General features: G+C 45.4%; 1 protein-coding gene across 1 annotated transcript; it reads left to right on the top strand.

Annotated features, from left to right (window-relative positions):
- Window positions 1-170: 170 nt before the first annotated feature.
- PALB2 (partner and localizer of BRCA2) lies at window positions 171-20,156 on the top strand. Its single transcript, XM_056138918.1, has 13 exons — window positions 171-373; window positions 2,491-2,550; window positions 3,201-3,303; window positions 4,056-5,501; window positions 7,421-8,211; window positions 8,566-8,637; window positions 10,458-10,619; window positions 11,710-11,795; window positions 12,445-12,606; window positions 14,258-14,374; window positions 15,352-15,439; window positions 16,744-16,892; window positions 19,659-20,156. Exons 1-13 carry the CDS (start codon window positions 326-328, stop codon window positions 19,864-19,866), a joined length of 3,492 nt encoding a protein of 1,163 aa, XP_055994893.1. The 5' UTR covers window positions 171-325; the 3' UTR covers window positions 19,867-20,156.
- Window positions 20,157-26,320: the final 6,164 nt, after the last annotated feature.

The raw sequence follows: 26,320 nt of genomic DNA, 5'->3' as shown, positions 1-26,320 counted from the left end.
TTCCGGTCCTTCCGGCGGCGCCGCCACTTCCGCTCCCGCCGGCCTTTGACCCCATCGAGCGCTCGGCCATCGGCTCGACGACCCCGATCCCTGCTCGGCGCTCTGCGCCTGCGCCTGCGCTGCGCGGCCCGCGCGGCCGAGCCCCGACAAGCCGGAAGTGCGCGGCGCCGTGGGGCCCGCGTGGGCCAGACCCGCGCGCTGAGGGCGGCCCTGGGCTCGCGTCTCCCCGGGCGCCTCCTGGAGCCTCGGGGGCCGGGCCGGGGCCTCCTCGCGTCCGCCGCCCCGGGGCTGGCCACGGCTGCTCTTTCGGCCGGCCGCCGGCCCCATGGAAGAGCTTTCCGGGAGGCCCCTCAGCTGTGCGGAGAAGGAAAAGGTGTGGGCCGGGGTGCGAGTGCGGGGAGGGCGAGGCCGCGGGGTCCCGGCCGCCCCGAGGAGGCGGTGACCTCGGACCCGTGCGCGCGGCGACGAGGAGCCCGAGCAGCCCCCCGAGTCGCGCTCGCCACGCCCACGCCCCTCCGTGCACCCGGGCTCGTCCACCCGCGCCCCCGAGGGACGTTTCCGCAGGCCGCGACCTGTCGTCGCTCCTCGCGGCGGGTCCTGGCCCCCGGCCCCCCTCCCCCGAGCTGGCTTGCGTTGTTTGGGAAGGACAGTGATGGAACGATCTGGATGGTCTCGCGGCTCCCGTCTTGCCCGCCCGCGCCGGTCTAGACTATTCCAGACTATTCTGCAGCGGCCTGGAGCACCTCCTGGCTGGCCGGTGCCGCTCTGCCGGCGGACTCGGGGCGAATCCAGAGTCGGCTTGGACTGGACGGCGCGGCAGCCGGCGGCGCCCACCGCCCCGATCCACGCCTGTGCTCGCGCCCGCCCTTGGACCACTCGTGCCCGGGGGTCGCACTGCCCCCCGGGCGCTGTTCTAGATCGTTTCCATCACGAGAGCCTGTCGAGGCACTGGCCCCTCCAGACGAACTGTTAGTCCTTCCCGTTACCCAAGCCCAAGCCCGTGGCCCACCTGTCCAGTAGCAGCGGGCGGGAGGAGAAGGCAAGGAAAGTGGTTTTCGAGTGGGCAGGAAAATTGCTCAGTAGGAATCAGATGCATGGTAGCAGGGGTCAGATCGCTTTTCCTCCCGTCTTCTCCGAGCCAGCTCCTTATGCGTGAAGATTTGAGTTTGTGTCATGCCTGGCAGTGCCCCGTCCTCCCCACCCCATCTGTAAAGAAGCCCCTTCCCAAGGTCAGGCGCTCACGTCATCCTGATTCTCAGACTCTGGTTCTCTGCTGGAAAGAGCTCGTCGGTTTCATGTTTTCTTGTGTATTACTGCACCCTTTGCCTTCCCATAGGGCTGGAGCGATAGCACAGCGGTAGGGCATTCGCCTTACAAGCGGCCAACATGGCCAACCCAGGTTCGATTCCTCCGCCCCTCTCGGAGAGCCCGGCAAGCTACCGAGAGCATTCGATATGCCAGAAACAGTAACAACAAAGTCTCCAATGGAGACGTTACTGGGCCCCCTAGAGCAAATCGACGATCAACGGGAGGGCCTTTACTTTCCCATAAGCGTGGCCGCATAGAGGCTCTTGCTTCTGAAACCATTGCCAACTGCTCCTGGGGCTTGGCTACTGCTCAGGGTGCTAGGGATACTCCCTGGGTGCCTGGCTGACAGTAGATTTGGGGTTTTTTTTTCTTCTTAGGTCACACCCGGCTATGCACAGGGTTTACTCCTGGCTCATGCACCCAAGAACTACTCCTGACGGTGCTCGGGGGACCATATGGGATGCTGGGAATCAAACCCGGGTCAGCCACGTGCAAGGCAAAGGCCCTACCCGCTGTGCTATGGCTCCAGCCCCCTAGTGGGAGATTTATTGGTGAAAGTGAGTCTTGAGAATGACCGCTCCCACTTCAAAGATGCCCGAGGGGAAGGGAGGAGAAGGGAAGCAGTGTGATGAGTACTCTGATTAAAGCACTGGCAGGGCCAGAGCAATAGTACAGCGAGTGGACAGGTTGCTGGTCTTGTATGCCTTGACCTGGGTTCAATCTGTGGAGCACCATGTATTCCCCAAGCACTGCCAAGAGTGATCCCTGAGTGCAGAGCCAGGCGTAACCCCTGAGCACCAACAGGTGTGACCCCAAAACTAAAAAGGAAAAAAATAAAAAGTAACAAGAGATGACTTGTGTAAACTTGACTTCGAAGAAGGACCTAAGAATCTACCACAGAAAATAGAATTTGAGCTGAGGTTTGAGGAGTCAGTGTGAATCAGTGAAAGGAGTTGGGAAGACATGCTCCAGATGGCGGGAACTGTTTATGCGGAGGAGCTGAGATATTAGAGGACTGAGTTCTCTGTAGGAATCCAAAGTAGCCGGCCGGGGCTATTGCACCTGCCTCCACAGTCTCTGTCCAAGGTACCTGATGAGCACTGTGCAATTGAGCCTGAAAGGCATTGTGTCCTCTTTGACTCCTGCACCCCTACTCAGTACTGTTCACTGTTTTTCTTCCAGTTGAAGGAAAAATTAGCATTCTTGAAGAGAGAATACAGCAAGACATTGGCCCGCTTGCAGGTAAGCATGTCTTACTCTTGTAAATTGAGGTATACAGACTACGTAACTCAAAACTATTGTTCATGAAAAGAAAACAGAAAAGTAAAAATTTCTGGAGCGATAGTACAGTGGGTAGGGCATTTGCCTTGCACGCGGCCGACCCGGGTTCGATTCCCAGCATCCCATATGGTCCCCTGAGCACCACCAGGAGTGATTCCTGAGTGCAGAGCCAGGAGGATCCCCTGTGCACTTCTGGGTGTGACCCAAAAAGCAAAAGATTAAAAAATAATAATAATAATAATACCAGTCCGTGGGGTTCTTGCACACAGCCAGCCTGGGTTTGATCTGCATCCCCATGGTTTGATCATCCGCCAGGAGTGATTCCCTGAGCACAGAGCCAGGAGTCAACCCTAAACGCTGAGTGTGGGCCCAAACTGAAATAAAAGCACAGGGCTTGCGCGATAGCACAGCAGGGAGGGCATTTGCCTTGCACGTGGCCGACCCGGGTTCGATTTCCACTATCCCATATGGTCTCCCGAACACTGCCAGGAGTAATTCCTGAGTGCAAAGCCAGGAGTAACCCCTGTGCATCGCTGGGTGTGACCCAAAAAGCAAAAAAAAAAAAAATTTCTCTTGACATTCATCCCTTAAGATGCTTTTGTTTTCTCTAGCGTGCCCAAAGAGCTGAGAAACTTAGGAATTCTGGTAAGAAGACAGCGGGAGAACATGATAGCTCATTCCGGCAGGAAATTTCTTCACAGTTAAACCACTCAGGTAAAACTAGCCCATTCACTTCTGCTTGCTTTATTATTTATTTTCCAGGGACTTTGACTCTTTTTCTTATATTCAGAGGTAAGGACTTGTAATAGGCTCTTTCACTTATACAGTTCTATAGCTCTTTGTACATTTCACAAGATTATGCAATGATCATTATTATCGAATTCCAGAAATATTCCACACAGAAACCCTGTATCCTAACCCTTGGGAACCACTGGTCTCCTTTTCCTTTTTGTATTTATCTAATCTGAATGTGACATGTGAATGACGCATACAGTATGTGGCCCTTTGTGTCTGGCTTCTCACCTAGCACAATGTTTTCAGCAATTGTTCCTCTGTGCATATATTCAAGCGTGCATTAGCACTTCGTTCCTTCTTTGCAGCTGAGTAGTATTCCATTATATAGAGGTATCAAATTGTTTGTGTTCAGAGGCAGGGAATGTGACTCAAGTGCCTTCCATGCTCAAGGCCCTTAGCACCACATGTTCCTCGAGCACTGACCAGTGAAGTACCTTTAAATAGAAATATGAACAAGGATCTGTATATTGCACAACGCCAGCCTGATTTGATCTGCTGCACTATATATGGTTGTTGGTTAGCCCCTCTCAGCACAAAGCCAGGAGTAAACTCAGAGCACAGCCAGGCGTGACCCAAAAAACAAAAATGACAGTGATAGTATTTATATAAGATATTTAAGATGAAAATTTTTTCTTTCATTTAGATAATAATATGTATTTTTTCCTCTTCAGAATCTAAAATTAAAGTGTCTCCTTGTGATCCATTACAAATCAGTACCCTTCTCGATGAAGAAACTGGAGAAAAGACACCTGTCACTCTTGACATTGAGCCTGTGTCCTTTAGCCCTGACAGTGACCCTTTGGAAGAATTTTATCTAGAAAAAACAGCTGTGAGCCAAGAACATTTTTCCCACAGGGACAATGTCCCTGATGGTGAGAAACAGGTGGGTAGGCTGTCAGGGAGAAGAAAGCAGCAGAAGAGAACTTTGACTTCACAGGAGGTAGACTCTGTCTTTGGTGCTGAGTTCCTTGTTCTCTCTGGAAGAAGACGAAAGAAAGGAGAAGAAATTGATAGAGACAATCCTAGGACCCCCACAACTGAAATAAAAACGTACCTTTCAACTAAGTCTGACAACCCGGATTCTCCAGCAGCACCCACAGAAGCCGATGGAGAGAATGTATTAATTTCACCAATTGCCAAACCACAAAGAGATGTGCTCTTAAGAGGAAATCCTTCCCCCAGGGTGACTCCGCTTCCTTTGCATACTCTCTTAGAAGGTAGTGGTGATCGCAAGCACCTTGCACATAAGCCACAAAAAGGAAACTGTGAACTCACTGCTCACAGTGTAAAAAACATTTGCCCTATAAACTCAGAGGCACAAGACAAAAACCTGACTATCTTCAAAGATATCTCAGAGGAAAATAAAGGTGGAAGTTCAAGGGACCAGCCGCCCAGAGGTCTTAACGTAGAGCCAGACAACTTTCCTTCTGTAAATGAGCACCCAGATGGTAACTTACTGGCACACAGAAACCAAAGCCTAAATGAACATCATCACACAGAAACACTTGTAGATTCTCCCGATAATGTTCGAAAGGGTGGAAATGAGAGTCTTCAGAAACAGGTGATTGGAAGTCAGTCTAAAAGTGTCATCCCTGAAGGAACTGCTCCTGTTTCTTCAGAAAATCAAGCACATTCTTGCACAATGATCGAAGGACTTCTATTTCCTGCTGAATATTATGTTAGAACAACACGGCACATGTCAGATTCCCAGAGGAAAGTAGCCCTCGAGTCTGTAATTCAAAATCATTTGGGTATCAGGAAGAAAATTTTGAGAAATAAAAAGGAGACAACTAAAACTGTAAGTCATTCCAACGAAGAAACTGGCCAGAGTGAAACTAGAACATCTAACCTAGGCACAGGGCAACCAGCTTCAAGAGGACCTCAAAAACTCTCATGGACTGAAGTCAGGTCTCCCCCGGAGAGCGCTAAAGATGACTTTTTAAGGAAGCTGGTTTCCCAGCCATTTGGTGGGAGACAGAGCGGAAAAAGAAAGTCAAGCATCTCCTCCGTTTTAGATCATCATGAACTGCTTTTGCCAACTTCTGGCACATCAGCTGCTGCTAGGTCCAAGGGACAAGTTGTGCATGAAGAAAAGACTCAAAACACAATTGTTCATGGTAAGGAGAGTTACAGGTAATTCGAAAGACGTTGAGGGGCTGGAGAGATAGTTTACAGCGGGTAGGGTGCTTCCTTTGCACATCGTTCAATCAGCCAGGTTCAATCCCTGCTACCACATGTGCTTGGCCTGCCAGGAGTGACCCCTGAGACAGATCTAGGTAAACCCTGAGCACAGCTGGGTATGGGCCCAAAACAAATGAAAATATTGATGATGATAATTATTGCTCTGCCTGGCAATATCCCAATTCACTGAGTCATCACACCAATCTTAGGTGAGAAAGAGTCTCTGTTTACACCTCCCCATACATCCATCCACCCACCCACCCAAATACACACCCTTTCCCTCCATTATTGTTGATACTATTGTAATAACCAGGGTTATACACTAGGCCACCTGCTCACCAAGCGATAGCACAGCAGTAGGGCGTTTGCCTTGCCCGCAGCCAACATGGCCGACCCGAGTTCGATTCCTCCACCCCTCTCAGAGAGCCCAGCAAGCTACCGAGAGTATCTCGCCCGCACGGCAGAGCCTGGCAAGCTCCCCGTGACGTATTCAATATGCCAGACACAGTAACAACAAAGTCTCCAATGGAGACGTTACTGGGCCCGCTCGAGCAAATCGACGAACAACGGGAGGGCCTTTACTTTTACCTTATACACTAGGCCATCTGCTCACCAAGGCTGGCTTTTTTTTTTATTTCATTTCATTTTTATAAAGTTCACAATGATTTTATGACATTGAATGTTCCAACACCAGACCTACCACCATTAGACCTTCACACCACATTTCCAGTTTCTCAACCACCACCCAGATCTGTCTCAGTAGTGGCCCTAAATTATTTATTTGATATTGATTGTTATAAATAATATGATAAAAATGACCAGAAAAGATTTCCTTAGAAGAAAGTATGTGGGGATTGTTGTATCTCATCCTGAAGCCATTAAGCCCTTGTATAAGAGATTATTCACATGTCACAGGCTAAGCCTTGCGTGTTAATATTCTCTTCCTGGAGATCTGTTGTCTTCTACTTTACATCCCATCCAATGTGTGCTACTCCTGGTGGATTAGTGGTGTAGAGTCGGAGATGTTGCATGGCCACTCTAGGAATTCTAAAATTTTGAATGGGGTGATACAGCTGGAGTTAAAAGTTTTAACTGGATTGTGACTTTGGTGTCCGGAATCATCTCTGCAGCTTGTTGATCTCTTTCGAGATTTATTTATGTATGAGTCTCTGGATCATGGGCTGGCACTCTCTTTGGTGTGGGTCTTGCATATGTGCTAACATGGATCATTCTGTAGTTGAGGCTTGCTGGGAAGAGATGTCATGCACTTGACATAATTGAGTATTCGCGATCTTTTTCAGCTCGAAGAGCCATTTTGTAGGTAGTCCTCCTAAGGATTGTTGGAATCTTAGCATTGATGTCATTTTAATGTAGGAAGAGGGGTTTGTTCTAGTTGCTGTGTCAGGTTCGCACACTTTGTTGTGGTGCCAGGGATCACATCCAAGGGTATACAGTAATGCCTGGAAATAAACACAAGACCTCACACATGTGACCACTGGGCGACACCAGAACCTCCAGTTACCATTTTAGAGGAGGAAGGGCTTTATGGAGAATCTTAGTCCAGTTTCCTCATGAAGAAACAGGGAAGAACAGTTGACCAACCCAACATAACAGCAAATCAGAGGCAGAGCTGGGATTTAGACCCTGGATTTGTCCCAGCTAATGCTGTCAGCTCTTTACTATTTTTGATGCTATGAAAGGAGAACTGCTTACCACCACCCTATAGCTGATGCTTGAAATTTAGAATCGTGAATGAGAAAAACAATGAGTATTTTGTATCATATTGGAGTCTAGATGGTCACTGTTGGATGCGAATGTCTCTTTCATTGGATATTGTTCATGCTTTCTGTTTTAGGCAAAGAAGTTTGTGGTCAAAAAGAAGATTGTATTTCTTTTAGCAGTGCACACTTAGCTTTGGATAATGATACTTTCAGTGCTCCATTTCTTAAGGACGAAAAGCGAATTTTAAAGCATCTGTCATCCTTCCTCAATGTCACAGACTTTCAGTTACCTGATGAAGATTTTGGGCTCCTTAAACTTGAAAAACTGAAATCTTGCTCAGAAAAGCCAGTTGAACCTTTTGAATCAAAGTATCAAGAAGAACAGCTTGAGCTTAAAGAGGAAAATTGGGTGGTTTTGGAGGAACAGACTCCTAAACAGGTAGATAAAGAAATGGAGGACTTGGAGGAGGTACTTAGTCCACCAAGAAATGCGCATCTTAAAACGTCATCGTTGAGAAAACAGCCTCTGAAGGACCTCTCCTCGTCGATTTTACTTTTCACCCCCGTAAATACTGTTGTACCGGATGATGACAGACCAACAAGCCTGTGTTCACCCACTTTTCCCATCTTGGGCACAACCCCAGCTCTGCTCTCCCAAGCACACTCTGAGAAAATGCCTGCAGAGACTATTCCACAGATGAGCTGTACACCTTGTCTCTCTCACACAAAAGCCACAAGCAGCCCTTGTGGTAAACATAACAGGCTGACCAGCTCACCGAAATGTGATGGCATCCTCGACGGGTCAGGTAGGAAAGGACAGCCTGCCTGTGGTCCAGGCTCTCAAGCTACACCTCTGCCTACCATGTTAGCTGCTTGCGAAGAAAATCCACTAAAAGATCTGTGCCTGGAACATGCCACTGAACAGGTAGCCTCTAGCCTCTTTCATTGTGGAATTTTCTCTGGAGAGATGAAATACTATAGTTTGGACAGCTTGTCTATCCAAGATATATATATATATATATATACCAAAGAATGTTTTGACTTTTTTTTTATAATGTCTCTGTAAACATTAAGTTCTTTCTGGGTAATTGAACTTTGAAACTTTTTTTTTTTTTAGTGTGTGTGTGGGCGGGGGTCCTACAATTTTTGTCTTTAGTGAAACAGCTGCATTTGGAGCTTTGCTGCTGTTATCAGGGGAAACCCAGCATACAAGTAGACGTTCTGTTGAGTGATGGCAGGCATCAGCTAGAGATTGATGACCTAATTTTTGTTTTCACAGACTGACCCTGCAGACCTTCCTCCTTGTGATAACTTAAATCCAGGCAGCCTACAGTTGGTTTCAAAGTTGAAGGTCAGAAGACTGTTTTCTTCAAATGTGTCTTACGTGTTAAAAATGTAATTTTAAAATTGAGAAGAGTTTCACCAGGTTGTTTTTCATCTGCTGTGGTTGCTGCTATTGCTTTCAGTACTCAGGGAGCATATACAGTGGGGGAGTGTAGTTTGGGTACACATTGCTGGGGATACAACCCCGGGCCTCAGACATCCAGGGCATGCCTCTACCCCTTGAGACACACCCCTGGCTCTCATTCTTAATTTAATCCTATTAAGAATTTTTTGGTTGGAGAGATAGTATAGAGGTGAAGGCATTTGCCTTGCAAGCTGCTGATCCTGGTTTGATCCCTGGCATCACATCCCTGAGCACTGGGCCAGAAGTGACCCCTGAGCACTATTCAAGATGACCTCTACCCCTCAAAAAAATAAAAAGAAAAATTTGCATGTGCTGTTGACCTTCCAAAAAAAACTAAAAGCACTATATTTATGTGGTAATGGTTATTGAGTTTTTTTCTCTTTTTATCAATAATTCCTTTTTGTGTATTTTTCTCTTTTAGGGGCCATTCGGGTGGATAACCTCCCTCAGCAATGCTTGGGAGCCCCAGGGCCACTCCTGGCTGTACTTTGCACAGCAGCGCTAGACCTGATGGTTGGGTACTTGGGCCCAGCCATGCTGGGATGTGGGGTGGTGACCAGGACTCCATCTTGCAGTGCTCAGGGAGCCATGGGGTGCCAGGCATCAAAATCAGGGCATACATTCTTAACTGTTGAGCTAGCTCCCTGGCCCCATCTATTTTTCAGCGTGTTTTGTTCTTTTACTGTCTTCTTGGGTTTATTTTTTGGTTTTGTTTTTATTTTTTGGTAAATGTATTTCCAAGTGATACATTTCCTTTGCAAATACAGCTTTGACCTTGCACTGCGTGTTTGGATATGAATCTTTGTAGTTTGTTGTAGAAATAGTATTTAGTTTCAGTGTTATTCCATCTTCACCAGTTGAGTGTGTCATTAGGATGTTTAATTTTTGAGCCGGAGCTATAGTTGAGAGGTTAGGATGCTTGCCTTGCGTGCTGCTGACCCAGGTTTTGTCCCTGGCACTGCAAATGATCCCCTGAGTTCCACCAGGAGTTACCCCTGAGCACAGAGCCAGGAAGAAGCCCTGAACTCACCAGTTGTGCTATTCCCTGCCCTCTATCCCCTACACACAAAAGATGTCTGATTTCCAAATGGATAAGTTCATATGGACTACATTTTTTTATGAAATCTGAATCCATTCCATTCTGTAGTGAAGTAAATGTGTATGAGCAATTTGAAAGTTACATAGACCCACAACCAACTGACCCCCTGGTGCTGTGTAATCCCATCAGCGGCCAAGACTCAGAGACTATGAATCCCAGCTCCTGGAACCGCCCGCACGATATCTTATTATGACATCTCATTATCTTATTTCTACTTTGGACAAACTGGCAGGCTATCGAATGTAGCCTTTCCACATGGCAGAGTCTGGCAAACTCCCTGTGGCGTACCCAATATGCCAAATACCAGTAACAATGATGGGTCTCATTCTCCTCACCCTGAAAGAGCCTTGAATATGGCACTTTTTAAAAAATCTCAGGGCTAGGACGAAGGAGACATTACTGGGTCCTGCTTGAGACAATCGACGAATAACAGGATGGTCGTGATCGTCGTGATAGACCCACAAAGTTCTTTTAACCTGCACAAAATTTTATTTACATCTACCTTGTAATTGTCTGGTTCTTAAAGTCATCATTTTTTATGTTTCTTTTTCTATAAGACAGATTTCAGGTTTCATTTGAACACAATTGTTGCCATTCTGTTTAGAATCCTTCAGGTTCCTGCTCTGTGGATGTGAGTGCCTTATGGTGGGAAATAGCTGGTCTCAAAGAGCCATGTATAATAACTGCTTGTGAATATGTAGTTTCTTTGTGGAGGCCTCTGGATACCATGCAATGGGAAAAAGTTTATTCCTGGCACTTTACAGAGGTAAGTCAGAAGCTTAGAGGTGGAAGAGGTCTCTGTAACTGTGTGCCTAGTAGTATAGATGGGCAGCCTGCCAAAACTGGGGTCATGACCCAACAGGACAGAACAGAGTGATAAAGGTCTTCCCTCTATTCTGTTTCCCAGTATTTTATTATAAAAACATTTCAAAGGAACACGGCTGGGCATGGCCAGGACTTAACTCCTGACTCTACTCAGGGGTCACTCCAGGTAGGTTTCAGGGACCATATGGAATGTCGCGGATGAAAGCCTAGTCAGCCGTGTGCAAGGAAAGTGCTTTACAATCTCTCCAGCCCACATTTTATTCTTTCCTCTCATTTATCCACAGCTTGTAATGCTGTGCTTTGCATGCACAAGAACCATTGTTCTGTGCACAAACATTTTAAATGTCTTCATAATAGTTCATTTGTTCACATGCCAGAATTGACTTAATCATGGCCTGATGGTTAGAAGTGTAGAGTATATTAAACAAAGACTATAGTAAATAGTGTTGTGCATATAACGTTTTAAAATTTATAGCGTATAAAAGAGAGTGTTTGTGGCTGGAGCTGTAGTACAGCAGGTAGAGCACTTGCTTTGCATGCTGTCAATCCCCGGCATCCCATTTGATCGCCTAAGCACCTCCAGGAGTACTCCCTGAGCGCAGAGTCAGGTGTGAGCCTTAAGTGCCACTGTATGTAGCCCTCCCAAAAAAATGTTACAAGAGGGTATTTGCTGAACTTTCTCATGTTTGTTTTACTGTTGAGAATTATCTTGGTGTAGTGACTACGGAAAATAATGTGATAGGGACTGGAGCAATAGCACAGCAGGTAGGGCATTTGCCTTGCACGCGTCCGACTCAGGTTCGATTCCCAGCATCCCACATGGTCCCCTGAGCACCGCCAGGGCTAATTCCTGAGTACAGAGCCAGCAGTAACCCCTGTGCATCACCAGGTGTGACCCAAGAAGCAAAAAATAAATAAATAAATAAATAAAAGAATGTGATAAAAATAACCAAACATTAATTTTGGCAGTTTGGTTTTATATAGATTCCAGTATTAACCAGCATAAATTTTGGCTGCTTTGTTTCATACAGGTTCCAGTATTACAAATAGTTCCAGTGCCTGGTCTTTGTAGTCTTGTATGTGTGGCTTTGGGAAATTTGGAAATCAGAGAAATCAGGTATATAATTCTCAGGGAGTAGTTTTTTATTTTCATTTATCTTTGTCTCTTTTTTGAGTACAGGCTATAAACTAAGCTTGTCTTGATAAAATCCAAATTTAAATTTGTTTAAAAGCACTCAAACAGCTAATCCTTAGCTGGAGATTCTGTTTTAAAAATAATTTGTTTGGGACTGGAACAATAGCACAGCAGGTAGGGCGTTTACCTTGCACTTGGCCAACCCGGGTTCGATTCCCAGCATCCCATATAGCCCCCTGAGCACCGCCAGGACTAATTCCTGAGTGCAGAGCCAGGTGTGACCCAAAAAGAAAAAAATAATAGTTTGTTTTGAGATGCTGAGATGCTCGGGGGTTACTCCTGACTCTGTACTGAGGAGCCACTCCTGGTAATCCCAGGAAACTATATGGGATGCTGGGGATTGACCCTGGGTCGGCCACTTGCAAAGTAAGTGCCTTCCCTGGTGTGCCCTCTCTCCAGCCCCTGTATTTAAAATTTGAACTTGGGGCCTGGAGGTATAGCTCAGTGGCCTTTGCTTGCTGGAACACTGCCAGATGTGGCCAAAATGAAAACCCAAAGAGGTAAATAAAAATATTTGAATTTAGCCCTTTACTTACTCCTGACTTCTTTATTTTTCTTATATTTGCATTAGGGCATTACTTTATTCCTCAGATGGTCACAGTGAAAGGCAAGCACTGCTGAGTTCTGGAAATATCAAAGCTGTGCTTGGCTTGACAAAGAGAAGGCTCGTCAGTAGCCATGGGACCCATTGTGACCAACAAGTGGAGATCCTGACATTTTCAGAAGATGGAGGGTAAGAGAAGCATTGGTTGGTTTAAAGTATTAGCTAAAGAATCACCTGGGGGGGGGGGGGGCAAGGAGGGAGCTCCAAGCGCTGGGGGCACAGGTTTCACATGCAGGAAGCAGCATTTGATCCCCAGCACCGCCCTGTTCCCTAAGCAGAGTCCTGAGCACACAGCTGGTAGTAGCCCTGAGCATCGCTAAGTGTGGCCAAAACTACACTAAACACAATAATCTTACCCCAGGGCTTCCAGGACAGTTGGATCACCAGCATTTTGTCTGGTGTTCTGGGGCAACAGGGTCTGCCTCAACTTTGTCATCGAGAAACTATTTAGAGAGACGAGAGTGGACAGGGCAGGAAGACCTCAGTGGATGGAGAGGGCTAGCAAACATGGATTATTCTTCAGGGTCTGAAATCTGTTCTTCCAGTATCACAGGGACTACAGGGTCCGAGCCCCTGCTCTTACTTCACACACTTAGTTTCTATTGCTGCTTTTAATTTAGCAAGCACATTTTTCTATGACCCCATTCTTTTTTTTAATATTTTTTATTTTTATTGAATTGCCGTGAGATAGAGCATTGCAAAGCTGTTCATGGTTTATTCACAGCAGACTTAGATGAAACCCTCCAGGCCCGAAGACAGTGGTGGGACATAGTGAACAAGCTCAGTGAAACGAATGCCTCACCAAGAATACATTACAGCCAGACTCTCATTCAGATTTGAAGGAACAATACACAATTACACAGATAAAAAACAACTCAAGAACTTCATAGACCCAAAACCATTGTTATGAGAAGTAAATGGGCTACTTTAAGATATGAGATCTTTTTTGACCCCTAGAACTACATGCCTGTTGATTAAATATCTTGTGGCTACCTGAAATTCAACATACTGTATTATAATTAGTATCTGTTTTTCCTAATAACCGAAGGCATGGACCTTGTGTATCTTCTTTGTTCAAGACCTGTTGCAGTAGACAGAATTGTTACTTGCTTAAGTAACAATTGGAAAGGGTTTGTGGATATGGGGTCACCCAGAGAGGTTAGAGAAAAAATGGTCTGGACCTAGTGATTAAATAGGAGAAGGGAAGCAGAAAAGTGTCCAGGTTTTGGTCACCTGACTAATGGATAGGCATGCAGAAAGACAAGTGAAAAGAGATAGCTCAGAGGACAAGCTGGTTCAAAACCCAGCATGACATGTTTCTCCCAGCACTCTGGGAATGATCTCTGCATGCATGCCAGGATAACCCTTGAGCACTGCCAGCTGTGACTGCCCTTCTTCCCCAAGAAAGTAAAAGTAAATGAGTTGGATTTTGAATATGATGAATTTGAGGTGTTTTACAAGTTGCTACTATGATGATAATATTAAGATTATTGTAGAAAGTTAAGGATTCTTAAACTGGTCGATTAGTCTGGGAACCGGAGTGATAGCACAGCGGGTAAAGTATTTGCCTTGCATGCAGTCGACGCAGGTTCGATCCTCAGCATCCCACATAGTCCCATGAGCACCACCAGGGCAATTCCCGTGTGAGAGCCAGGAATAACCCCTGAACGTCACTGGGTATGACACTCCCTCCCGAAAAATGGATCAGTCTGTATAGGTTAATAATATGGCTTAGCAACAACTTTGGTACATCTTGAGTCTTACACTATTTTAAATGCAGAAGCAAGGAAAAACAATTTTTGATGCCCCCTGAAGAGACTATACTAACTTTTGCTGAGGTCCAAGGGATGCAAGAAGCTCTGCTTGGTTCCACTATAATGAACAACATTGTGATTTGGTAAGCGTTGCTTCATTATTATCTTTTTCTTTCTTTGGTTTTGGGGCCACACCTGGTGATGCTCAAGGTTTCTTCTGCGTCTGCCCTCAGGGATTCCTCCTGGCAGTGGTTGGAGGCGCCTGGGATCTTGTTTGGCTTAATAAGAAGTATAGGCGTCAGAGAGATGGTGCTGCGGGTAAAGCACTGGCCTGCATGTGGCCAACCTGGGTTCTCTCCCCAGCACCCTTGTATGTGATCCCTGGAGCCCTGCCAGGAGTGATCCTGAGCACAGAGCCATGAGGAAGTCCTGAGCAATAAATGTGACATAACCATGATGAGACGAAAGCAAGGATTGAAACTACATGTTTGATTTCAGTAGCAAGTAAAATGAGATTATGGAAAACTTTCCTAGAGGAATTTGCTAAACCATAAAATTAACTATTGGCAAAATAAACCTATAGTTGTGACTAATCAAAACTAAGGCAATAGTTTTTCTATGATTTACCCCCTATGTTGAATAAGAGAATATTATGTGAAAGTCGGTTTGTGGAAAGAATGTTGACAGCCTGTGAGAATCCATAGTAGTAAAAATTGAATCCTAATGGTTCAGAAATAACCCTACGCCACACAATTAGGAGGGCGCAAAAAAGTGTAAAAGTAACAAATTCCAATTTTTTTTTAAAAAAAAAGAAAATACATCCTTCAGATAATGTGGCCTGGATTAAAAGCTAGGAAATTAGGTCAAATAAAGATCAAAGAGAATGCACAAAAAGTGAAAAAGTTGGGGCTGGAGTGATAGCACAGTAGGTAGGCGTTTGTCTTGCATGTGGCTGATCCGGGTTCGATTCCCAGCATCCCATATGGTCCCCCGAGTACCACCAGAGGCAATTCCTGAGTCCATGAGCCAGGAGTAACCCCAGTGCAACGCTGGGGGTGACCCAAAAATAAATTAAAAAAAGAAAAAGATTAATATTAACAGCTTATTTTTAATATCTAAGGAATTTAAAAACTGGTCAGCTTCTGAAGAAGATGAACATTGGTGATTCCTATCAGGCCTCAGTCTGTCACAGAGCCTATTCTGAGATGGTGAGTATCTCGTGTCTACTCCTGGTTCCCCTGAGCGAGACTCACAGCCTGGTAAGCAGTGATAATCAGAGCATCTCTCACACCTGACTTCCTTTCATTTCTGAGTAACGGTGTTTGTTCTGAAACTGTGGATGAGAATGTATTGGCACATTATAATTACTCACTGAATTTTCTTGCTTTGTGACTTACAGGCAATTTTTAATTCTGCCTTTGATTTTGTACTGAGAAATAACAGGCCAGTTATCAGACTTGACTCACAGCTATGTTGCTATGAATAACTTACAATGTGAATGGACATCCTCAGGATAACTAAACAAAGTAGCTCTAGATGTGTTTTCCTCTTAGGCATCAGATTTTGTGTATAGAAAGATCTGGTAGCCAGAGTGCTAATAGACTTGGCTTACAGTTGAATTTTGACATCTGAGCAGATTAAAGGTCATTCATTGTCTAGGAGTCAGGGACACCTGCTTGCTTACCAGCAGTGAGATCTGAACAGAAGCTGTAGCAGACCGCTCAGCACTTGTATTTTGTGGACCGCACAACCTCTGTGGCACCTCTTTTTGAGTGTCAGTGCCCACATTTTCTGGCCTAAAAGTATCTCTGTACTTGAACTCTCTGGGACCGGAGAGATGGTACAGCAGGTAGGGTACTTGCAGTGCATTTGGATGTCCTGCACCCCATATGGTCCCCAAGCCCACCAGGAGTGATCCCTGAGCACAGTGTCAGGAGTAAGAGCACAGCCCGGTGTGGCACCACATAACCAAAATAAAATATAAAGTTAATGATACTTTTAGGGCTGGAGCAATAGCACAGCACGTAGGGCATTTGCCTTGCATGCAGCCGACACGTCCGACCCGAGTTCGATTCCTCTGCCCTTCTCAGAGAGCCTGGCAAGCTACTGAGAGTATCTCGCCTGCACGGCAAAACCTGGCAAGCAGCCTATGACGTATTTGATATGCCAAACACAGCAACAAGTCTCACAATGTTACTGGGCCCGCTCGAGCAAATTGATGAAGAACAGGAGGACAATGACAGTGACAGATACTTTTTAATTGAATCACCATGAATTACAAGTTACAAAGATATTTATGATTATGTATCAGGCATACAATGTTCCAGCAGCAGTCCCTTCACCAGTGCCCACTACCCTTCACCAGTGTCCCCAGTTTCCCTCCTGTCTACCTTCCCAGACTTCTCAACCTGTCTCTGTAGCAGGCACTTCCCCCCTCCCCCATTATCCTAGTGTTTCCTAAGTTAATGATATTTGATTATTGTTTTCTTGTTATTTTTTTCTCTTAAACCAGGGGCTCCTGTTTATTGTTCTGAGTCATCCGTGTGCCAAAGAGAGTGAGCCCACGGGAAGCCCTGTGTTTCAGCTGATTGTGATTAACCCTAAGACGACCCTGAGTATGGGAGTGATGCTCTACTGTCTTCCTCAGGGGCAGGCGGGAAGGCAAGTGTGAACGCTGTGCTTCACTGAATGTGACGTCTAGAAAGGTTCTGGGCAGATATGAAAACTAGAGATCTGAGTGCCTGAAACACTGCAGATCACAGTACAGAGGGTAGGATCAGTTGAAGTTTGAAGCATGAGTCTGGTAGGTCTGGCTTAGCACCCAGATACCCTACTTCCTTATTTCCATTGGTGTAAATTTGCTCAGGTTGTTTTATGGATGAAAAAGGACTTGTTTTGGGGCTGGAGCAATAGCACAGTGGGTGGGGCGTTTGCCTTGCACCTGGCCGACCCGGGTTCAATTCCCAGCATCCCATATGGTCCCCCGAGCACCGCCAGGAGTGATTCCTGAGTGCAAAGCCAGAAGTAACTCCTGACCATCACCGGGTGTGACCCAAAAAGCAAAAAAAAAAAAAAACAAAAAAAGAGAAAAAGGACTTGTTTTGCTCCCCTCCCCACCCCCCCCAAAAAAAAAATAACAAAATAAAACAGAAAGTTATCATCAGTGATGGACCAGAGAGATAGTACAGTGGGTAAGACACTTGCCTTGCAAGCAACCAGCCCAGATCCAATTCCTGGTGCCACATATGGTCTCACCCCCACACCCTCAGCACACGCAGGAGCAGTCCCTGGGTGCAAGGCTTGGAGTACGTCCCGAGCACAGCCTATATGACCCAAAAGCCCAAACAAAAAGCTACAACAGGCAGGCGCTTGCCTTGCACAAGGCCAACCTCAGTTTCATTCCTGGCATCCCATCACTTCTGAAACCTAGTTGTTTAGTAACGTTCAAAGCTGATTTGATGGCAGTCCTGTTAGACACTGTTTTTTTGTTTGTTAATAATTTTCATTTGATTGAAGAACTTTTTTTTTTTTTTTGCTTTTTGGGTCACACCCAACAATGTTCAGAGGTTACTCCACGCTCTGCACTCAGGAATTACTCCTGGCAGTGCTTGGAGGACCATATAGGATCCTGAGAATTGAACCCAGGTTGGCCACATGCAAGGCAAACACCCTGCCCTCTGTGCTATTGCTCCAACCTTAATAGTTAACTTTTAAGGCATACAATATTTCAGTTCCAATCCCACCGCCAGTGTTGACCTCCCTCCACCAGTGCCCCTGCCTGCCACCTTGACAGGCTACTATAAGGTTCAGTGATTGCAGCTCAGATCTCAAGTTGTCAGTGTTGAGTCTGTAGAAGTATTGCTTTGTTTTGCTTTTGTTTTTTGGCTTTTGGGGTCACACCTTGCAATGCTCGGGGATTACTCCTGGCTCTGCACTCCAGAATTACTCCTGACGGTGCTTGGGGAACCATATGGGATGTCAGGGATCAAACCCAGGTTGGCTGCGTGCAAGACAAACGCCTTTCCTACTGTACTATTGCTTCGACCCCAGAAGCACACGTTTTTAAGTTAGAAATCTGCTGGTTATTGTTCAGTGCATCAGATACTGATAGGTTGCACTGTTTGGGATACAAAGGCTGATTGGTCACCATGATCGAGAGCTGATGCTTGGAAGAGACTATAAAGGAAAACATTATAGAGTGTTAGAAGATGAGTTAGGTAACCGGCTACACACAGTTAGGAGGGAGCCAGAGATTTTAAAAATAACATTTTGGGGGCTGGAGTGATAATTACAGTAGGTCAGGCGCTTGCCATGCTTGTGGCCAATCCGGTTCAATCTGCAGCATCCCCTACGGTTCTGCGAGCACCACCAGGAGTGGCTAAACATTTCCTGTGCACTAGGGAATCTGCTGAGCTGTCTGCATCAGTTATCTTATGAACTCTCACACCATGAAGTAGACGTGTGTCTCATCATACCTATTTACTGGTGAGGTTATACAACTTACCCAGGGACACATCTTGTTTTGTTGGGATTCAGACCCTGGTAAACTGACTACAGAAGTAAGGAAACAATCAGAGTTCTGCTTTGTGGTGGTCACCTTTTGGTTTGAGAGAGCCTTGCCACATAAGGAGAAAACTCTGCCACACAGTGAAAAGCACTCTGGAAAAAACAGTATTCATAATATTCCCTCCCCCATATCAACATTATGCATATTATGAGGGATACAAACAGATAATGTGAGACAGGGAGGGAGGCACACTGGGGAGGACTTGCAATATTGTAACTATGTGCATGAGAAACCATAATTAAAATATTATAAGTTGCAGGGTTTCAACTAAAAAACAATCAATTTTTAAAACAAAAATAGGTTTTAAATAGTGCTGGAGCAATAGCACAGCAGGTAGGGCATTTGCCTTGCACGCGGCCGACCCGGGTTCGATTCCCAGCATCCCATATGGTCCCCTAAGCACCGCCAGGAGTAACCCCTGAGCATCGCCAGAGGTGATGCAAAAAAAAAAAAATAGAAAAACAATGTGGTAGAGAGGGAGTGTGACGATCCTCTGTAGAGAGACCATGGGTCTAGTCTTTGTACCAAGCTAACAGACCTGTGCTGATCCCTGGGGACAGAGCAAACAAGAGGGACTAACAGGAACACTAACTCACTGAGTTTGGTGTGGGCAGAGGGACAAAGGCCTCTGTGGGCTGGGGCATGTGGCAAAGCCACTGGAAGCACCTAGAGGTGTGATTGCATGGCAGCTGTAGCCAGTAGTTAGAAGGTTGCCAACAAGAACAGTCTTTCATGGTTAGGGGTATTTTCTGTTCTTCATGTTGCTGCAGGGTATATGATTTGGACCTAACTTAAAATCCATATGTACAATTTTTTTTTTGAACTGAGATTTGAATTGTCTCTTCTCTGCTTTGTATTAGGTTCCTGGAAGGGGACGTGAAGGACAGTCTTGCAGCAGCCGTATTAACTTCTGGAAGAATTGCCGTTTGGGACTTGCTCTTAGGGCATTGCACCGTTCTCCTTCCACCTGTTTCTGACCAAAATTGGTCCTTCGTTAAATGGTCAGGCACAGATTCTCATTTGTTGGCTGGACAAAAAGATGGCAATATATTTGTGTACCGCTACTAATAAGTTAGCGTGCGGTAAAAACAGTGTTCTGCCTCTCTGCAGCCTCTAGAGTACTCCTGGGAGTCGCAACTCTAGAGAGACTATCTGAATGGCATTGAAAATGCCCCATATCTGCATTCAGATAGATTTGTTTATTTAGAGTGGTGGCACTGCTGATCCTGAGTATTCATTTACACTGGACTTCAAGGAAAAGGATTTTAGGTTGATTTCTCTTTAAGTTCTCACATTTGCACATTTGCTTTTAAAAACAAAGCTTCAAATGTTAATAAATATTTATATATTCTGCTTGACATTTTGTAATAGTATTAAATCGTTTTTGAAAGTCAAGACCTAGGGGCTGGAGTGGTAGTATAGTGGGTAGGGCATTTGCCTTGCATGCCGCCAACCTGGGTTCACTCTTCGGCGTACCATATGGTCCTCCGAGCACTGCCAAGAGTAATTCTGGAGTGCAGAGCCAGGAGTAACCCCTGTGCATCACCAGGTCTGCACAAAAGCCAAAAGCCAAAAAAAAAAAATAGTTAAGATCTAAATATTTGGGTGCTGTAATGATAGTACAATGGGTAGGGTGTTTGCCTTGCACACAGCTGACCCAGGTTCAATTGCGGGCATCCCAGATGGTCCCCTGAACACCGTTAGGAGTAATTCCTGAGTGCAGAGCCAGGAGTAACCCCTGAGCACTGCCAGGTGTGGCTCAAAAAAGATAATATTTTCCCATTAGGGCCCTTGTCAATAATGCTTGTGTAGTAAGAGTTTATTTCAGGTCATTTACTATCTTAATATGCAATATACGCCTTTGTTTTGTGGGGGCGGTGGATATGGGGAGTCCACACCCAGCAGAACTCTAGGGTTACCCCAGTGTTGCTTGAGGGATCACTTGCTGAGGGTGGAACCAACGCCTGCTGCCTGCAAAGCATGTGCTCCAACCTTTTGAGCTATCTTGTGACGCTGCAATTTACTTCTTTATGCTATTTGTAGTACTTTATCTTCATACAGTACCAAACTAACACAAAACCTACCAAGTATGCTAACTTAAAAATCCTGTTTACCGGGTTGGAGCACAGCGGGTAGGGTGTTTGCCTTGCACGCGGCCAACCCAGGTTCAAATTCCAGCATTCCATATTGTCCCCTGAGCACCGCCATGAGTAATTCCTGAGTGCAAAGCCAGGAGTAACCCCTGAGTATCACCGGGTGTAACCCAAAAAGCAAAAAATAATAATAATAAATAAAATCCTGTTTACCCTTGCATTTGATCCCAGGACCTGTAATCAGTAGAGACACGGGGCTTCTGCAACACAGCTGTACTCAGTACAGATTCTCTGCCTTTGCCTAAATCAGACATTTTGAGAGTTAGAGTTTTTTTTCTAAGACCTAATCTGGTCATAAGGTTGGAAATTTTATCCCAAACTACAAGTACTTAACATGTTTACTGAGCTACATATTCAGGTACACAGAATGTAACTATTTGCTCTGTTTTTAAAGATACCTTGTTAACTATAGGATTTTAGGCGAAGTTTATTATTACCCTTGATACATTTGCAAAAAAGTTTTACTTTTTGATCCTGAGTGATAGTACAGTGGTTAAGGCATTTGCCTTGCACTTGTCCAACCCAGGTTTGATCCCAGTATCCCATATAATTCCCTGAGCACCACCAGAAGTAATTCCTGAGTGCAAGCCAGGAGTAACCCCTAAGCACTGCCAGGTGTGGCCCCCAAACAAAAGTTTTTAATTTGCAGGATGGAGAGGAATCTTGAGAAGGCAAGGTGCTTGCCTTGTACACTGTAGGTGTAAGTTGGATGACCAGATCCCATATGGTTCCCCAGCATTGCCAGGGGTGATTCCTGGGTGCAGGCCGGGAGAAATGCCTACTCAGGCTGGATTTGGCCCCAAAACCAAAAATAAATAAAGTTTTTATTTTCTCCGGTACTAATTCTGATTACTAATTCTGATCTCTAGCCTCAAATGCAGAAATCAAAGAGACAGTGCAGAGATGAAGGCACTTCTCTTGCATGCAACGAACCTGTTTGATCCCGGACACCACATAGTTATGCACAGGAATGGAGATCCAGGAGTAACCCCTGAGTACAAAGCTAGGAGTAGCCCCTGAACAATGATAGGTGTGTTCCATAAACCAAGAGGGAAACACTACTTTTTTTGCTAGCACATCATTTAAGGCTTATCACCGTGAATTCACTGATTCAATAAAATTTCTGAAAACATAATGAAAACTTCAGGGGTAATGAAATAATGAAAACCTAGTACTGCGGTGTAGGTGCTTGCCTTGCAGGCAGCCAGCCATGGTTAGATCCCAGCACAACATATATAATCCCTGAATACAGAGCCAGGATTCAGCCATGAGCACCTACTGGTGTCACACAAACCGCCCCCCCGCAAAAAAAAAAAAAAAAAAAAAAAAACACGAAAACGGGTCTGGAGTGATAGCACAGCGGGTAGGGCGTTTGCCTTGCATGCGGCCGACCTGGGTTCGAATCCCAGAATCCCATATGGTCCCCTGAGCACCGCCAGGAGTAATTCCCGAGTGCAAGTCAGGAGTAAGCCCTCAGCATCGCAGGGTGTGACCCCCCCACTCAAAAAAAAGTAATGTCTAAAATCTTTTTTTTTTTTTTTGGCGTCACACCTGGCGATGCACAGGGGTTACTCCTGGCTCTGCACTCAGGAGTTACTCCTGGCGGTGCTCAGGGGACCATATGGGATGCTGGGAATCAAACTCGGGTTGGCCGCGTGCAAGGCGAATGCCCTACGTGCTGTGCTATCTCTCCAGCCCCAATCTCTAAAATCTTTAAAGAGGACTTACTCCCAATCCTCTTTAAGCTTTTCCACAAAATTGAAATATCAAAAACACTTCCGAACAGTTTCTATGAAGCAAATATCACCCTGATTCCAAAAGCAGACAGAGATACCACAAAGAAAGAGAATTACAGGCCGATATCCCTGATGAACACAGACGCAAAGATCCTCAACAGACTATTAGCAAATTGAATCCAACGACTCATCAAAAAGATCATACACCATGACCAAGTAGGATTCATCCCAGGAATGCAAGGATGGTTTACCATTTGGAAATCCATAATCCATAATCCATTCAACAAAAGAAAAGATAAAGGGCATATGATCATATCAATAGATGCAAAGGAAGCATTTGACAAGATCCATCACCCCTTGCCAAAATGGGTATAGAGGGGACTTTCCTCAATATAGTTCAAGCCATCTACCACAAGCCTACAGCAAGCATCATCCTCAATGGGGAAAATCAGAGCCTTCCCTCTAGGATCAAGGACAAGACAAGGATGCCCACTCTCTCAACTGCTGTTCAATATAGTACTGGAAGTACTTGCAATAGCAGTTAGGCAAGAAAAAGATATTAAGGACATTCAGGTAGGAAAGGAAGAAATCAAGTTCTCACTATTCACAGATGATATGATACTATACTTAGAGAACCCTATAACCTCTACCAAGAAACGCCTAGAAACAATAGACTCGTATAGTAAAGTTGCAGGCTATAAAATCAATACCCAAAAGTCCATGGCTTTCCTATACTCAAACAGTGAGAGAAAAGAAAGTGACATGAAAAAAAAAATCCCATTCACAATTGTGCCCCAGAAAATCAAGTACCTAGGAATTAGCTTAGCTAAGGGAGTAAAGGACCTGTACAAAGAAAACTACAAAACGCTACTTCAGGAAATAAAAGAGGACATGAGGAAATGGAAAGATATCCCTTGCTCATGGGTCGGGAGACTTTTTTTTTTTTTTTTTTTTAATTTATTTATTGAATCACTGTGGGAAAGGTTACAAAGCTTTCAGGTTTATGTCTCAGTCATGCAAATATCAAACACATTTCCCTTTACCAATACTTATTTTTTACCATGAAAAACCCCAATAAAACCCCACCCCCCACCCCTCCCCGTCCCTGTGAAGCAGATGAATTCTAGTTAACACTCTATCTGCTTTGATTAGATTCATTGTTTCAATAAAAGATTCACCACTATTATTTAGAGTTTACCCCCCCGCCCCAAATCAGACATCCTGAAAAAGCATTGTGAAGTGATTTGCTTTCTACGGCTGGGTTCAAGAATTAAATGTTGGTTTTGGATTTCTGCTCTTTTACCTATTGACCCTGGAAGTATTTCTACTGAAAGTCAGATAGTTAAGAAATTGGTTTCTGTGTTCTGGAGTCCTGGCCGTGCTGGAGAGCCGCTCGCGGGGGGCAACCGGTGGCCTCGGTAGGGCGTGAAGGGCGGACCGGAACGCCCCCCTTCCCATGAGGTTTTAGTCGCCCCCACACTCCCGGCTCATACCTGCTGTCCACAAGGCTCCCATGTGGCCACCATCTTTCTTTCCAAAGAGGAGAGGGCGAATGGGGCAACACCCTTTCCCCTCCGGCAGACTTGATGGCCTGGATCAATGCAGAGTCCGTTCACTTTTCTGCTCCAAGCTGCTGGGTTCTGCATTAAGTCCTTGTGCTTCTGGGGCCGTGGCCGTGCTGGAGAGCCGCTTGCGGGGGGCAACTGGTGACCTCGGTAGGGCGTGAAGGACGGACCAGAACGCCCCTCTTCCCATGAGGTTTTAGTCGCCCCCACACCCCCGGCTCATATCTGCTGTCCACAAGGCCCCCATGTGGCCGCCATCTTTCTTTCCAGAGGGAGGAGGGCGGAAGGGAGCAACACCCTTTCCCCTCTGGGCAGAAATGATTGCCTGGATTAACGCATAGTCCTTTCACTTTTCTGCTCCAAGCTGCTGGGTTCTGCATTAAGCCCTTGTGCTTCTGGGGCTGTGGCCGTGCTGGAGAGCCGTTCGTGGGGGGCAACTGGTGACCTCGGTAGGGCGTGAAGGACGGACCGGAACGCCCCCCTTCCCATGGGGTCGGGAGACTTAACATTGTTAAAATGGCAATACTTCCCAAAGCATTGTACAAATTCCATGCAATCCCTATAAGGATACGCATGACATTCTTCAAAGAAATGGAGCAAACACTCCTGAAATTCATATGGAACAATAAGCCCCCACGAATAGCTAAAGCAATTCTTGGGGAAAAGAAAATGGGAGGAATCAACCTCCCTAACTTCAAACTCTACTACAAAGCAGTAATAATTAAAACAGCACAGTACTGGGGGCTGGAGTGATAGCACAGCGAGCAAGGCATTTGCCATGCACGCGGCCGACCCGGGTTCGATTCCCAGCATCCCATATGGTCCCCTGAGCACTTCCAGGAGTGATTCCTGGGTGCAAAGCCAGAAGTAATCCCTAAGCATTGCCAGGTGTGACCTGAAAAGCAAAATAAATAAATAAAAAACAACACAGTACTGGAACAAAGGCAGAGCTGCACACCAATCAATGGACCAGGGTTGAATATACTGACATCTCCCCTCAAATATATGATCATCTAATCTTTGATAACGGAGCAAGAAATGTGAAGTGGAGCAGAGAAAGCCTCTTTAACAAATTGTGCTGGCAAAACTGGACAGCTACATGCAAAGAAATGGGCTCAGATCTCTGCCTAACACCATGTACAAAAGTAAGATCAAAATGGATTAAAGACCTCAACACCAGACCGGAATCCATAAGGTACATTGAAGACGAAGTTGGCAAAACCCTCCATGACATTGAAGCTAATGGTATCTTCAAAGATGTCACGCCACTGGCCGAGCAGGTGAAAACAGAGATAGCCAAAGGGACTATCTTAAACTATGAAGCTTCTGCACCTCAAAAGAAACAATGACCAAAGTACAAAGACAGTCAACAGAATGGGAAACGATATTCGCCAAATACACATCTGACAAGGGTTGATATCAAGTATATATAAAGTACTGGCTGAACTCCACAAGAAGAAAACATCCAACCCCATAAAAAAAAAAATGAGGCAACGAAATGAACAGAAACTTTCTCAAAGAAGAAATTCGAATAGCAGAAAGGCACATGAGATAATGCTCTACATCATTAATCATCAGGGAGATGCAGATCAAAGCAACAATGAGATATCATCTCACACCACAGAGACTGGCCCACATCCAAAAGAACAAAAGCAACATGTGTTGGTGCAGATGTGGGGAGAAAGGGACCCTCCTTCACTGCTGGTGGGAATGCCGACTGGTTCAGCCCTTTTGAAAAACAGTATGGATGATTCTCAAAAAATTAGAAATTGAGCTCCCATTTGACCCAGCAATACCACTCCTGGGAATATATCCCAGAGAGGCAAAAAGGTATAGTCGAAGTGACATCTGCACTTGTTGTTCATTGCAACACTGTTTATGATAGCTAAAATCTGGAAAAAAACCTGAGTGCCCGAGAACAGATGACTGGTTAAAGAAACTTTGGAACATCTACACAATTGAGTACTATGTAGGTGTTAGAAAAGATGAAGTCATGAAATTTACATACAAGTGGTACTACATGGAAAGTATCATGCTAAGTGAAATGAGTCAGAAAGAGAGAGATAGA

The sequence above is a fragment of the Sorex fumeus genome, unplaced genomic scaffold, assembly GCF_029834395.1.
Source record: "Sorex fumeus unplaced genomic scaffold, SorFum_2.1 ptg000130l, whole genome shotgun sequence".
Taxonomy (NCBI): Eukaryota; Metazoa; Chordata; class Mammalia; order Eulipotyphla; family Soricidae; genus Sorex; species Sorex fumeus.
Note: the sequence above shows the minus strand (reverse complement) of the source record. Positions and strands in the feature narration are given on the sequence as shown.

Excerpts from the sequence above, each read along its gene's own strand:
- PALB2 (XM_056138918.1), top strand. The coding sequence starts at position 326 with ATGGAAGAGCTTTCCGGGAGGCCCCTCAGCTGTGCGGAGAAGGAAAAG. Across the intron at positions 10,620-11,709 it reads ATTCCTGGCACTTTACAGAG|GTTCCAGTATTACAAATAGT; the intron begins GTAAGTCAGAAG and ends TGTTTCATACAG. Across the intron at positions 14,375-15,351 it reads ATGAACAACATTGTGATTTG|GAATTTAAAAACTGGTCAGC; the intron begins GTAAGCGTTGCT and ends TTAATATCTAAG.